This window comes from Balaenoptera borealis (assembly GCF_965194805.1).
Source record: "Balaenoptera borealis genome assembly, chromosome: X".
NCBI classification, from domain to species: Eukaryota; Metazoa; Chordata; class Mammalia; order Artiodactyla; family Balaenopteridae; genus Balaenoptera; species Balaenoptera borealis.
In genome coordinates this window covers 48,934,898-48,951,358 of record NC_138881.1, presented here as the reverse complement: position 1 = coordinate 48,951,358, position 16,461 = coordinate 48,934,898, and the positions used below count along the sequence as shown (strand labels likewise).

Here is a 16,461-nt window from a genome sequence, read left to right as displayed (position 1 = left end):
GGGTTTGACTTACCATATTGTAACTTTTTTTTTTTACTAATTAAATTCTCCTGCCATACACAGAGAAACACACACCTCTGAAGGCTCACCTTACAATACTCTGTTAGCACAGTGTTAGCCATAGGAATTAGGCCTTCAATATAATGTTATTGATCTTGAACCAATCGTTTTTTGAATGGAAAAGTTTCAAATATACACAAAAGTAGCAAGAACAGTTTAATGAATCCCCATGTATACATCACTCAGCTTTAACAATTATCAACTCATGAACATTTTGTTTGTACCCCTCACCTGGGCCCTACTGAATTACTTTCAAGCATATCCAAAGATTAAGTCTACTTCTTAAAAATATAACCAAGATTGTCATAGCTAATATATTAAAAATAATTACTTAATGTTATTAAATATCCATAAATTCACCCCCACATATTTTGTGAAAGAGCTATTTAATGCCTGCATGTTCTTTCTTCAATTTTGAAATCGTGGAGAGAATAGGGAAAGGGAGAAGGAGATCTGGGAAAATATATAATTAAGTTTCAGAGAGCCTGGATATCCCAAATGAGAAAGAATCTGACCTGGTTTGGGGTAAGAGAAGTATATTGTACTATTTCTCCGGAGAAGGTGGGTGCGACTTCAGGCCCGGTGATGCTGGAGGAGGTGTGGAAGGGAGAGGGGTACTACCTCTGTTGGGGGTTCCTTCTGGATAATCCCAACGTGGAGCTAGGAGGCAGCGCTTTTTTGGAAGCTTGATTTCCCGCGTGTTTCCAGGCTGGAGCGTGGATCTCCAGGAGGTACAAGGTTGTTCCCCCATAAGGATTATAGGACCCGGGTGTCAGCTCTCTCCGGTGGGCCCTGGCGAAGTCAAGAGACCGGAGATGGCGGCGGGTCCCCTCCAGGCACAGAGCTTCCTCCCGGTTTCGCTTTTTCCGTATTTCCTGTATCCTGAGATGTATATCCCTTCTCCGCCTCCGCCCTCGCTCCCTACCCCACCACATTTTAACGTTTCTACAAGGGTGGGTCTTAAAAATACGATGCTCATATTTAATATAATGTTTTCCCCATCCCGCCCCCCAGTGTAACTAAATCTGTGGACAGGCTTATACTATCTATGAAATTCTAAGTTACAAGAAATTCAGGTTTACTCCTAAGTGGTAAACTCTGCATAGATTGTGGAAAGGCGCTTGGTGTGGGGGCGGGGTGGGGGGCGGGGAGGAGAACAAAGAGGTGATTGAAGAGCTAACAGCTTTACCATCTAGTTGCAGAAGCACAACACAGAGCCATGAAACAATCTACGACCATTTAGAAAGCAATATACAAACGTCTTAGTTGACTAAAGTGCAGAATAGCACACCAGCCACCAGCACTGACCGTGGAAATTGAATGTAGAAAACAAATTCATCGTATGTCATAGAACCTAAGATCACTTTCTTCTTCATATTTTAACAAATTAGAAATCTCTGAAGGCTTATCTTTTAAAAAATATTTCAACATCTAGGAAATCTCTGACAATTGGTGGTATGTCATACTTTCGTTGTCAATTTTTTATCTTTTCTAGAGTTAAGGAAAATAATGATTCATCCTCCTATGGCTGGTGTATTATATTCTGGGATATACGGTAAGTAACCGGAAGAGGGTGCACTGTGGCTTAGAATAAAAGGCTATTGGAACTTCTTAGACCTTCATCGTTCACATCCATCTCCCTTTGGCTATGGACACACTTTTCCAGCACTGTCCCCAGTGTTTTTTAATGGAGAGAGCTCAATCCTTAATGTCAAAATAGAACTGACTTTTAAAATACTCTGTTATTTACAAGCTCTGTGATATTTAAGTAGTTGATTAAACACTTGAGGCTTTCGTTTCCAGGAGACAATAATTTCTTCCTTGTAAAACTATTGCCATAATCAGGGATAATGCATTTAAAGCACTTACTATGATTACCTCTCATCTCCACCATCACTACCTTCTTCCAAATACTAGTGCTGCCCTTTACACAAACTAGATACTCAGTAAATGTTTGGGAAATAAATGACCCTGTGGTTTTCTACCAGATGCTACTTATAAAGACAAGAAACGTAGCAGTAAGTTAATGAAAAGCTGTGAAGGGAAATATAAAGAAACAATGCTCTAGAGATAGAAGAACAGTTGAGACTAGGCATAAAGATGTGGGAGTTAGCAACATAGATGTGGTAGTTGAAGTCATGAGTAATGTTCCCAAGAGAAAATGTAGAGGAAAATAGAAGTGGGCTGCTAAAGATAGACTATTGAGCAATTAGAGTCAGAAGAGGAGAGGCCTGCTTCAAAGGCTGAGAAAGAGTGGCCAGATTCAGAAGAGAGGATGCCAACCCGAGGTTTCTCACTCTTGGCACTATTGACATTTGAGGACAGATCACTCTTTCTGGTGGGAGCCTGTCCTGTGCACTGCAGGATGTTTAACAGTATCCTAACCCAGGCCAATAGCATGCCCCCCACATCCCGCAACTGCTTCCAGGGGTGATAAACAGAAATGTCTCCAGGTACTCCCAAATGTCCCCTGGAGGGGGAAATCATACCTTTTGAGAACAGTTGGTCTAGCCCTAATCCTCCAAACTTGCTCCTTTCCTACTCTTCATTTCAGTGAATGTCACACTTCTACCCAGTTGTACAAGTCAAACCTTGGAGTTTTGTGTGTGTGTGTGTGTGTGTGTGTGTGTGTGTATACATATATATATATGTACATATATATATATATATCAGACTATTTTATTATTTCCCAAAGTAAATGTAGTAATATTTTCACAATCTTTTTACAGGGGTCTCTAAATCTTCCAAGACAAAAGACTTTAGGAGTAAAAGTGGAAATTAAGTTGTTTTATAACTATAGATATAGTTTTAGTAAATTAAGAGAAATATGTGCCTATTTTAGTAAAATGACTGGAATTAAAAATTGTGTCAAATCCAGGTGGGTTTGACTTATGGGAAACATTTGACTTGAGTTGAAAATAATCCCAACTTAGAGCTGCTGACATCAACCTGAACCGTTTATACTTTAAATGGATTTATTTATTTTTATTTTAATTAATTTATTTTATTTATTTATTTTTGGCTGTGTTGGGTCTTCGTTTCTGTGCGAGGGCTTTCTCTAGTTGTGGCAAGCGGGGGCCACTCTTCATCGCGGTACGTGGGCCTCTCACTATCGTGGCGTCTCTTGTTGAGGAGCACAGGCTCCAGACGCGCAGGCTCAGTAGTTGTGGCTCACGGGCCTAGTTGCTCCGTGGCATGTGGGATCTTCTCAGACCAAGGCTCGAACCCGTGTCCTCTGCATTAGCAGGCAGATTCTCAACCACTGCGCCACCAGGGAAGCCCCTCTTTTTATTTTAAATTGCATTAAAATGCATATAACATAAAATTGACCATCTTAACTTTTTTAAGTGTACAGTTCAGTCATGCTAAGTATATTCACAGAGTTGTACAACCAAAGTCCAGAATTTTTTATACCCATTAAACAACTTCACATTTTCCCCTCTCCCCAGCCCTGTCAACCACCATTATACTCACAACTGGATTTTTGTTTATTTTTGTTATACTAGAATGGAAAACTAAAGCCTTTTACTTCTAGGTTTCAAAATGATTTTTCCCCATCATTTTTTCCAAGTTCAGCCTTTTTCTTTCAACACTGATGAACTAGCTGCATGTGAAACTTGGAACCAGAAGAAGGCCCTGCTAAGGTGAAGGACTATAGATCTGAATTTTTTTCATTATTTCAAGTGCTCAAAGGATGACAACAGAGAACAAAACTGAACCCTCTGGGCGATAGTAATCTGTTTTCATTTAGGGCTTTTTAATTGAGGAGTTCGTTGATTCATTGTGTTTTTGCTGGAAATTAGCTTTCAACTTTTTTAAATTAATTAATTTATTATTTATTTATTTTTGGTTGTGTTGGGTCTTTGTTTCTGTGCGAGGGCTTTCTCTAGTTGCGGCGAGGGGGGGGGGCACTCTTCATCGCGGTGCACGGGCCTCTCACTATCGCGGCCTCTCTTGTTGCGGAGCACAGGCTCCAGACGCGCAGGCTCAGTAGTTGTGGCTCACGGGCCCACTTGCTCGGCGGCATGTGGGATCTTCCCAAACCAGGGCTCGAACCCGTGTCCCCTGCATTGGCAGGCAGATTCTCAACCACTGTGCCACCAGGAAAGTCCCAGCTTTCATCTCAAGGCCAAGAATTTTTCTCTTCCTTGAACAAATATAAAAGACTTCTCTGTTAATTGTTTTTAGGTACAAATCTAAGGATAAGAACCATGGAGTCCCTGTAACGTTCTCATAAAATGAAAAATAAGAATGATTTGGAGGAAGACTACATGTATTTTTGTGTGTGTGTTTTACTTCAGGTTTTTAATGTAATATTTCACTAAGAATTTTTTAGAATTCTATGAAACACAAAGAAGAAAGTAAGAAGATCTATTATCTCTCTATCTAGATAACCTCTATAAACATTCAAAAGATTAAATAAGTAAAAGAGATAAAATAGTGTAAGGTTAGAAAAAAATAATACTGCAGAAAGATCAAATGAAAAGTAAAAATATCCAAAGTTGGCCATTATAGTCATGATTCAATAATTAACAGCGTGGAGAAGAGCAGAATATAAATTTGTATATGTTTGCACAAACACACACACATACACACAGATATGTATGTGAGAGTTGCATCTACCTGCATATGTGTTGTTTTTCATTTCACAAAGGTGATCATACATTCACCATTTTGGTAGGGTTTTTTTTTTTAAGTTAACCATGTAGCTTGGTCATTTTTCCATATAACATGTTCTTTATTCTCATTTTTAAAGGTCCTTTTAATTGCTGCACACAAACCCATTGTATGGACTTACCATAATTTTTTATTTAACTAATTATCTATTCATGGATGTTTGTGGATACTTTGGTTGTTTCCAGTTTTTAAAACTGAAATTTGATCAATATACCATAAATTCACCTTTTTATAGTATACAATTCAATATCTTAAAGTATGCACAAAATTGTGCATCCATTACCACTATCTAATTCCAGAATATCTGCATCACTTAAAAAAGAAAACATGTACCCATTAGCAGTCACTCCCAATCCTCCATCCCACAGCCACTGGAAACCACTAATCTATTTTCTGTCTCTATGGATTTGTCTATTCTGGATATTTCATATAAATGGAATCATAGAAATCACAAGATGGCGGAGTAGAAAGACGTGCGCTTACTCCATCTTATGAGAGCACCAGAATCACAACTAACTGCTGAACAGTCATCAAGAGGAAGACACTGGAACTCACCAAAAAAGATACCCCACATCCAAAGACAAAGGAGGAGCCACAATGAGATGGTAGGAGATGTGCAATCACAATAAAATCAACTCCCATAACTACTGGGTGGGTGACTCACAAAGAACACATATAGCACAGAAGTTCACCCACTGGAGTGAAAGTTCTGAGTCCCACATCAGGCTTCCCAACCTGGGGGTCTGGCAACGGGAGGAGGAATTGCTGGAGAATCAGACTTTGAAGGCTAGTGGGATTTGATTGCATGACTTTGACAGGACTGGGGGAAACAGAGACTCCACTATTGGAGGACACACACAAAGTAGTGTGTTCATTGGGACCAGGGGAAGGAACAGTGACCCCATAGAGGCTGAACCAGACCTACCTGCTAGTGTTGGAGGCTCTCCTGCAGAGGCTGGGGGTGGCTGTGGCTCAACGTGAGGACGAGAACACTGGCAGCAGAAGTTCTGGGAAGTACTCCTTGGGGTGAGCCGGCCATTAGCCCCACCGAGGAGTCCGGGTAGGCTCCAGTGTTGGGTCGACTCAGGTTAAACAACCAACAGGGAGAGAACCCAGCCCCACCCATTAGCAGACAAGTGGATTAAAGTTTTACTGAGCTCTGCCCACCAGAGCAACACCCAGCTCTACCCACCACCAGTCCCTCCCGTCAGGAAACTTGCACAAGCCTCTTAGATAGCCTCATTCACCAGAGGGCAGAGCGCAGAAGCAAGAAGAACTAGAATCCTGCAGCCTGTGGAACAAAAACCACATTCACAGAAAGATAGAAAAGATGAAAAGACAGAGGGCTACGTACCAGATGAAGGAACAAGATAAAACCCCAGAAAAACAACTAAATGAAGTGTAGGTAGGCAACCTTCCAGAAAAAGAATTCAGAATAATGATAGTGAAGATGATCCAAGACCTCAGAACAAGAATGGAGGCAAAGATCGAGAAGATGCAAAAAGGTTTAACAAAGACCTAGAAGAATTAAAGAACAAACACCTAGAAGAATTAAAGAACAAACAAACAGGGATCAATAATACAATAACTGAAGTGAAAAATAAACTAGAAGGAATCAATAGCAGAATAACTGAGGCAGAAGAACAGATAAATGACCTGGAAGACAGATGGTGGAATTCACTGCCACGGAATAGAATAAAGAGAAAAGAATGAAAAGAAATGAAGACTGCCTCCAGACTTCTGGGACAACATTAAAGTCTTCATTCATTAAAGACTTCATTCAGCCTTCACAGACTTCTGGGACAACATTAAACGCAACAACATTCACATTATAGGGGTCCCAGAAGGAGAAGAGAGAGAGAAAGGACCCGAGAAAATATTTGAAGAGATTATAGTAAAAGATTCCCTAACATGGGAAAGGAAATAGTTAATCATGTCCAGGAAGCACAGAGTGTCCCAGGCAGGATAAACTCAAGGAGAAACATGCTGAGACACATAGTAATCAAACTGACAAAAATTAAAGACAAAGAAAAATTACTGATAGCAACAAGGGAAAAACTACAAAAAAAATACAAAGGAACTCCCATAAGGTTAACAGCTGATTTCTAAGCAGAAACTCTACAAGCCAGAAGGGAGGGACATGACATATTTAAAGTGATGAAAGGGAAGAACCTACAACCAAGATTACTCTACCCAGCAAGGATCTCATTCAGATTGGATGGAGAAATCAAAAGCTTTACAGACAAGCAAAAGCTAAGAGAATTCAGCACCACCAAACCAGCTCTACAACAAATGCTAAAGGAACTTATCTAAGTTGGAAACACAAGAGATGAACAGAACCTACAAAAAAAAAAAAAACCCATAACAATTAAGAAAATGGTCATAGGAACATACATATGGATAATTACCTTAAACGTGAATGGATTAAATGCTCCAACCAAAACACACAGGCGCATTGAATGGATACAAAAACAAGACCCATATATATGCTGTCTACAAGAGACCCACTTCAGACCTAAGGACACATAGAGACTGCAAATGAGGGGATGGGAAAAGATATTCCATGCAAATGGAAATCAAAAGAAAGCTGGAGTAGCAATACTCATATCAGATAAAATGAGTTTAAAATAAAGACTGTTAAAAGACACAAGGAAGGACACTGCATAATGATCAAGGGATCAATCCAAGAAGAAAATATAACAATTATAAATATATATGCAACCAACATAGGAGTACCACAATACATAAGGCAACTGCTAACAGCTATAAAAGAGGGAATTGACAGTAACACAATAATAGTGGGGGACATTAACACCTCACTTACCCAAATGGACAGATCATCCAAAAGGAAATTAATAAGGAAAAACAGGCTTTAAATGACACAGTAGACTAGATAGGTTTAATTGGTCTTTATAGGAAATTCCATCCAAAGCAGCAGATTACACTTTCTCCTCAAGTGCGTACGGCATTCTCTAGGATAGATCACATCTTGGGTCACAAAACAAGCCTCAGTAAATTTAAGGAAATTGAAATCATATCAAGATTCTTTTCTGACCACAACGTTATGAGATTAGAAATCAATTACAGGGAAAAAACGTAAATAACACAAACAAATGGCAGCTAAACAATATGTTACTAAATAACCAAGAGATCACTGAAGAAATAAAAGAGTAAATCAAAAAAAAAAAATACCTAGAGACAAATTACAATGAACACACGACGATCCTAAACCTAAGGGATGCAGCAAAAGCAGTTTGGTATAAAGAGGCAAGTTTATAGCAATACAACCCTACGTCAAGAAACAAGAAAAATAAAAAATTTTTTTAACATTTCACCTTAAGGAACTAGAGAAAGAAGAACAAACAAAACCCAAAGTTAGTAGAAGGAAAGAAATCATAAATATCAGAGCAGAAATAAATGAAATAGAAACAAAGCAAACAATAACAAAGATAAATAAACCTAAAAGCTGGCTCTTTGAGAAGATAAACAAAATTAATAAACCATTAGGCAGAGACATCAAGAAAAAGAGGGAGAGGACTCAAATCAATAAAATTAGAAAGGAAAAAGGAGAAGTTACAACGGACACTGCAGAAATACAAGGCATCATAAGGGACTACTACAAGCAACTCTATGCCCAAAAAATGGACAACCTGGAAGAAATGCACAAATTCTTAGAAAAGCACAACCTTCCGAGACTGAACCAGGAAGAAATAGAAAATATAAACGGACCAATCCCAAGTAATGAAATTGAAACTGTGACTAAAAATCTTCCAACAAACACAAGTCCAGGACCCGATGGCTTCACAGGTGAAGTCTATCAAATATTTAGAGAAGAGCTAACACCCATCCTTCTGAAACTCTTCCAAAAAATTTCAGAGAAAGGAACACTCCCAAACTCATTCTATGAAGCCACCATAACCCTGATACCAAAACCAGACAAAGATACTACAAAAAAAGAAAATTACAGACCAACATCACTGGTGAATATAGATGCAAAAATCCTCAACAAAATACTAGCAAACAGAATCCAAAAACACATTAAAAGGATTATACACCATGATCAAGTGGGATTTATCCCAGGGATGCAAGCATTCTTAAATATATGCAAATCATTCAATGTGATACACCATATTAACAAATTGAATAAGAACAACCATATGATCATCTCAATAGATGCAGAAAAAGCTTTTGACAAAATTCAACACCCATTTATGATAAAAACTCTCCAGAAAGTGGGCATAGAGGGAACCAACCTCAACATAATATAGGCCATATATGACAAAGCCACAGGAAACATCATTCTGAATGGTGAAAAACTGAAAGCATTTCCTCTAAGATCAGGAACAAGACAAGGATGTCCACTCTCACCACTTGTATTTAACATAGTTTGGAAGTCCTAGCCACGGCAATCGGAGAAGAAAAAGAAATAAATGGATACAAATTGGAAAAGAAGAAGAAAAACTGTCACTGTTTGCAGATGACATGATATTATACATAGAGAATCCAAAAGATGCCACCACAAAACTACTAGAGCTAATCCATGAATTTCGTAAAGCAACAGGATACAAAACTGATGCACAGAAATCTGTTGAATTCCTACAGACAAATGATGAAAAATCTGAAAGAGAAATTAAGGAAACACTCCCATTTACCACTGCAACAAAAAGAATAAAATACCTAGGAATAAATCTACCTAGGGAGACAAAAGAACTCTATACAGAAAAGTATAAGACACTGATGAAAGAAATTAAAGATGATACAAACAGATGGAGAGATATACCATGTTCTTGGATTGGAAGAAACAGTATTGTGAAAATGACTATACTACCCAGAGCAATCTACAGATTCAATGCAATCCCTGTGAAATTACCATAGGCATTTTTTACAGAACTAGAACAGAAAATCTTAAAATTTGTATGGAGACAGAAAAGACCCCGAATAGCCAAAGCAATCTTGAGAGAGAAAAGCGGAGATGGAGGAAATAGGCTCCCAGACTTCAGACTATGTTACAAAGCTAATGTAATCAAGACAATATGGTAGTGGCACAAAAACAGAAATATAGATCAGTGGAACAGGATAGAAAGCCCAGAGATAAACCCACCCACCTATGGTCAACTAATCTATGACAAAGGAGGCAAGGATATACAATGGAGAAAAGAGAGTCTCTACAATAAGTGGTGCTGGGAAAACTGCACAGCTACATGGAAAAGAATGAAATTAGAACACTCCCTAATACCATACACAAAGTAAACTCAAAATGGATTAGAGACCTAAATAGAAGACCAGACCCTATAAAACTCTTAGAGCAAAACATAGGAGGAACACACTTTGACATAAAACACAGCAAGATCTTTTTTTATCCATCTCCTAGAGTAATGGAAATAAACACAAAAATAAACAAATGTGACCTAATGAAACCTAAAAGCTTTTGCACAGCAAAGGAAACCATAAACAAGACGAAAATACAACCCTCAGAATGGGAGAAAATATTTGTAAACAAATCAATGGACAAAGGATTAATCTCCAAAATATATAAACAGCTCATTCAGGTCAATATTAAAAAAGCAAACAACCGAATCAAGAAATGGGCAGAACACCTAAATAATTTCTCCAAAGAAGACATAGAGATGGCCAAGAAGCACATGAAAAGCTGCTCAACATCAAAATTATTAGAGAAATGCAAATCAAAACTACAATGAGGTATCACCTCACACCAGTTAGAATGGGCATCATGAGAAAATCTACAAACAACAAATGCTGGAGAGGGTGTGGAGAAAAGGAACCCCTTGCATTGTTGGTGGGAATATAAATTGATAATGTCTCTATGGAGAACAGTATGGATGTTAATTAAAAAGCTAAAAATTGAATTACCATATGACCCAGAAATCCCACTACTGGACATATAACCAGAGAAAACTATAACTCAAAAAGACACATGCACCCCAGTGTTCATTGCAGCACTATTTACAATAGCCAGGTCATGGAAGCAACCTAAATGCCCATCAACAGATGAATGGCTAAAGAAGATATGGTACATATATACAATGGAATATTATTCAGCCATAAAAAAGAATGAAATTGGGTCAGTTGTAGAGACGTCAATGGATCTAGAGACTGTCATACAGAGTGAAGTAAATCAGAAGAAGAAAAACAAATATCGTATATTAACATATATATGTGCAACCTAGAAGAATGGTAGAGATCAACCGGTTTGCAGCACAGAAATGGAGAAACAGATATAGAGAACAAACGTATGGACACCAAGGGGGAATAGTTGTGGCGGGGTTGGTGGTGTGATGAATTGGGAGATTAGGATTGACATATATACACTAATATGTATAAAATGGATAACTAATAAGAACCTGCTGTATAAAAAAGTAAATAAAATAAAATCCAAAAAAAAAATCCCTTTATAAACAAGTAGAAGCTAAGAGAATTTAGTACCACCGAACCAGGTTAACAACAAATGCTAAAGGAACTTCTCTAGTCAGGAAACACAAGAGAAGGAAAAGACCTAAATGAACAAACCCAAAACAATTAAGAAAATGGAAATAGGAACATACATATTGATAACTATCTTAAAGGTAAGTGGATAAAATGCTCCTACCAAAAGACATAGACTGGCTGAATGGATACAAAAACAAGACCCACACATATGCGGTCTACAAGAGACAAACTTCAGATGTAGGGACACATACAGACTAAAAGTGAGGGGATGGAAAAAGATATTCCATGCAAATGGAAACCAAAAGAGAGGTAGAGTAGCAATTGTCATATCAGACAAAATAGACTTTAAAATAAAGACTATTACAAGAGACAAAGAAAGACACTACATAACGATCAAGGGATCCATCCAAGAAGAAGATGTAACAATTGTAAATATTTATGCACCGAACATAGGAGCATCTCAATACATAAGGCAAATAGTACCAGCCATAAAAGGGGAAATCAACAGTAACACAATCATAGTAGGGGACTTTAACACCCCACTTTCAGCAGTGGACAGATCATCCAAAATGAAAATAAATAAGGAAACACAAACTTTAAATGATACATTAAACAAGATGGACTTAATTGATATTTAAAGGACGTTCCATCAAAAAACAACAGAATACACTTTCTTCTCAAGTGTTCATGGAACATTCTCCACGATAGATCATATCTTCGGTCACAAATCAAGCCTTGGTAAAATTAAGAAAATTGAAATCGTATCAAGTATCTTTTCTGACCACAATGCTATGAGACTAGATATCAATTACAGGAAAAAAGCTATAAAAAATACAAACAAATGGAGGCTGAACAATACACTACTTAATAACCAAGAGATCACTGAAGAAATCAAAGAGTAAATCAAAAAATACCTAGAAGCAATTGACAATGAAAACAAGATGACCCAAAACCTATGGGACACAATAAAAGCAGTTCTAGGAGGGAAGTTTAAAGCAATAAAATCCTACCTCAAGAATCAAGAAACATCTCAAATAAACCACCTAATCTTACACCTTAACAATTAGAGAAGGAGGAACAAAAAAACGCCAACATTAGCAGAAGGAAAGAAATCATGAAGATCAGATCAGAAATAAATGAAAAAGAAATGAGGGAAACGATAGCAAAGATCAATAAAACTAAAACCTGGTTCTTTGAGAAGATAAACAAAATTGATAAACCATTAGACAGACTCATCAAGAAAAAAGGGAAAAGACTCAAATCAATAGAATTAGAAATGAAAAAGAAGTAACAACTGACACTGCAGAAATACAAAGGATCCTGAGAGATTACTACAAGCAACTCTATGCCAATAAAATGGACAACGTGGAAGAAATGGACAAATTCTTATAAAAGCATAACCTTCTGACTGAACCAAGAGAAATACAAAATATAAACAGACCAATCACAAGCACTGAAATTGAGACTTTGATTAAAAATCTTAGAACAAACAAAAGCCCACGACCACATGGCTTCACAGGTGAATTCTATCAAACATTTAGAGAAGAGCTAACACCTATCCTTCTCAAACTCTTCCAAAATATAGCAGATGGAGGAACACTCCCAAACTCATTCTACGAGGCCACCATCACCCTGATACCAAAACCAGACACAGATGTCACAAAGAAAGAAAACTACAGGCCAATATCACTGATGAACATAAATGCAAAAATTCTCAAGAAAATACTACCAAACAGAATCCAACAGCATATTAAAAGGATCATACACTATGATCAAGTGGGGTTTACCCCAGGAATGCAACAATTATTCAATATAAGAAAATCAATCAACGTGATACACCATATTAAAAAATTGAAGGAGAAAAACCATATGATCATTTCAATAGATGCAAAGAAAGCTTTTGACAAAATTTAACACCCATTTATGGTAAAAACCCTCCAGAAATTAGGCATAGAGGGAAATTTCCTCAACAAAGTAAAGGCAATAAATGACAGACCCACAGCCAACATCATCCTCAATGGTGAAAAACTGAAACCATTTCCACTAAGATCAGGAACAAGACAAGGTTGCCCACTCTCACCACTATTATTCAACATAGTTTTGGAAGTTTTAGACACAGCAATCAGAGAAGACAAAGAAATAAAAGGAATCCAAATTGGAAAAGAAAAAATAAAGATGTCACTGTTTGCAGATGACATGGTACTATACATAGAGAATCCAAAAGATACTACCAGAAAACTACTAGAGCTAATCAATGAATTTGGTAAACTTGCAGGATACAAAATTAATGCACGGAAATCTCTTGCATTCCTATACACTAATGATGAAAAATCTGAAAGTGAAATTAAGGAAACACTTCCATTTACCACTGCAACAAAAAGAGTAAAATATCTAGCGATAAACCTACCTAAGGAGACAAAAGACCTGTATGCAGAGAATTACAAGACACTGATGAAAGACATCAAAGATGATACAAATAGATGGAGAGATATACCATGCTCTTGAAAAGACAGCCTCTTCAATAAATGGTGCTGGGAGGGGCTTCCCTGGTGGCGCAGTGGTTGAGAATCCGCCTGCTAATGCAGGGGACACGGGTTCGAGCCCTGGTCTGGGAAGATCCCACATGCCACGGAGCAGCTGGGCCCGTGAGCCACAACTACTGAGCCTGCACGTCTGGAGCCTGTGCCCCGCGACGGGAGGGGCCGCGATAGTGAAAGGCCCACGCACCGCGATGAAGAGCGGTCCCCGCACCGCGATGAAGAGTGGCCCCCACTTGCCTCAACTAGAGAAAGCCCTCGCATGAACCGAAGACCCAACACAGCCAAAAAAAAAAAATAAAATAAAAATGAAATAAATAAATAAAGTAGCTAAAAAAAAAATGGTGCTGGGAAAACTGGACAGCTGCATGTAAAAGAATGAAATTAGAACACTCCCTAACACGATACACAAAAATAAACTCAAAATGGATTAAAGACCTAAGTTTAAGGCCAGACACTATCAAACTCTTAGAGGAAAACATAGTCAGAACACTGTATGATATAAATCACAGCAAGATCCTTTTTGATCCACCTCCTAGAGAAATGGAAAGAAAAACAAATGGCACCTAATGAAATTAAAATCTTTTGCACAGGAATGGAAACCATAAATGAGGCGAAAAGACAACCGTTAGAATCAGAGAAAATATTTGCAAATGAAGCAAGTGACAGAGGATTAATCTCCAAAATTTACAAGCAGCTCATGCAGCTCAATATCAAAAAAACAAACAACCCAATTCAGAAATCGGCAGAAAACCTAAATAGACATTTCTTCAGAGAAGATAAACATATTGCCTTCAATCACATGAAAGAATGCTCACCATTACTAATCATTTGAGAAATTCAAATCAAAACTACAATGACGTATCACCTCACAGCAGTCAGAATGGCCATTATCAAAAAATCTACAAACAATAAATGCTGGAGACGGTGTGCAGAAAAGGGAACCCTCTTATTTGTTGGCGGGAATGTAAATTGATACAGCCACTATGGAGAACAGTTTGGAGTTTCCTTGAAAAACTAAAAATAGGACCACCATATGACCCAGCAATCCCACTACTGGGCATATACCCTGAGAAAACCATAATTCAAAAAGAGTCATGTAGTACAATGTTTATTGCTGCTCTATTTACAATAGCCAGGATATGGAAGCAACCTAAGTGTCCATCAACAGATGAATGGATAAAGAAGATATGGCACATATATACAATGGAATATTACTCAGCCATAAAAAGAAATGAAATTGAGTTATTTGTAGTGAGGTGGATGGACCTAGAGTCTGTCATACAGAGTGAAGTAAGTCAGAAGGAGAAAAATAAATACCGTATGCTCACAAGTATATATGGAATCTAAAAAAAAAAAAATTTCTGAAGAATCTAGGGGTAGGATAGGAGTAAAGACGTAGGCATAGAGAATGGACTTGAGGACACGGGGAGGGGGAAGGGTAAACTGGGACGATGTGAGAGAGTGCATTGTCTTATACATACTACCAAATGTAAAACAGAGAGCTAGTGGGAAGCAGCCCCATAGCATATGGAAATCAGCTCAGTGCTTTGTGACCACCTAGAGGGGTGGGAGAGGGAGTGTGGGAGGGAGACGCAGGAGGGAGGAGATATGGGGATACATGTATATGTATAGCTGATTTACTTTTCTATAAAGCGGAAAGTAACACACCCTTGTAAAGCAATTATACTCCTATAAAGATGTTAAATAAAATAATTATAATAGGATAAAAATAGTAACTCTGAAAAAAATAATAGAAGAAACTGAGTTCATAGTGGAGTAAGGTGGTCCCCTAATCCAATATGACTTTTGTCCTAATAAAAAGAGGAAATTTGGAGTCAGAGAGTACAGAAATATAGCAATGAGCCAGTGAATATCAAAGATATCCTGCAAACCTCCAGAAGCCAGATGAGATTCATGAAACAGAGTCTCACCCATAGCCCTTTGAAGGAACCAGCTTTGCTGACACTTTCACTTTGTACTTCTAAACTCCAAAGAACTGTGAGACAGTAAATTTTTATTGTTTAAGCAATCTCATTTGTGGTACATTCTTATAGCAGCCATAAATAATTAATATACTCTGAATTCTATCCAATTCTTCTCATATTTTGCATCTCAGTTTTTTGGAGCATACACAATTTTTCTTAATTGAAGTATAGTTGATTTACAATGTTTTGTTAGGTTTTGGTGTACAGCAAAGTGAAAGCTTTCAAGTTTTCACCATTGAGTATTATGTTGGCTCTAGGCTTTTCATAAATAGCTTTTATTATGTTGAGATATGTTCCCTCTATACACACTTTGGTAAGAGTTTTTATAATGAATGGATTTTGAATTTTATCAAACGCCTTTTATGCATTTATTGAGATGATCATGTGGTTTTTGGCACTTCTTTTGTTGAAATCGTGTGTCACATTGATCAATTTGTGCATATTGAACCATACTTGTGACCCTGGGATGAATCCAACTTAATTGTGTTGTATGATCTTTTTTATCAGTTGTTGGATTCGGTTTGCTAATATTTTGTTGTGAATTTTTGCATCTATATTCATCCAAGTTATTGGCCAGTAGTTTTCTCTTTTGGTAGTGTCTTTTTCTGGCTTTTGTATCAGGGTGATGATGGCTTCACAGAGTGACTTTGGGAGTGTCCTGTCTTCTTCAATCTTTTCGAAGAGTTTAAGAAGGATCAGTATAAGTTCTTCTTTGTATGTTTGGTAGAATTCCCCACTGCAGCCATCCAGGC

At 37.7% G+C, this 16,461-nt stretch overlaps 3 protein-coding genes across 3 annotated transcripts in view; 1 reads left to right on the top strand and 2 right to left on the bottom strand.

Annotated features, from left to right (window-relative positions):
• The window catches only part of NBDY (negative regulator of P-body association), a 39,414-nt gene extending 25,699 nt beyond the window's left edge, over nt 1-13,715 (bottom strand). Inside the window, exon 1 of the mRNA XM_082376761.1 lies at nt 576-13,715. Coding sequence (XP_082232887.1) covers nt 605-811 — 207 coding nt within the window. The 5' untranslated portion in view covers nt 812-13,715 and the 3' untranslated portion in view covers nt 576-604. The remainder of the gene's footprint in view (nt 1-575) is intronic.
• LOC309620349 (zinc finger X-linked protein ZXDB-like) overlaps nt 1-16,461 on the top strand; it is a 962,758-nt gene that overhangs the window by 244,828 nt on the left and 701,469 nt on the right. The window lies entirely within an intron of this gene.
• The window catches only part of UBQLN2 (ubiquilin 2), a 433,909-nt gene that overhangs the window by 173,983 nt on the left and 243,465 nt on the right, over nt 1-16,461 (bottom strand). The window lies entirely within an intron of this gene.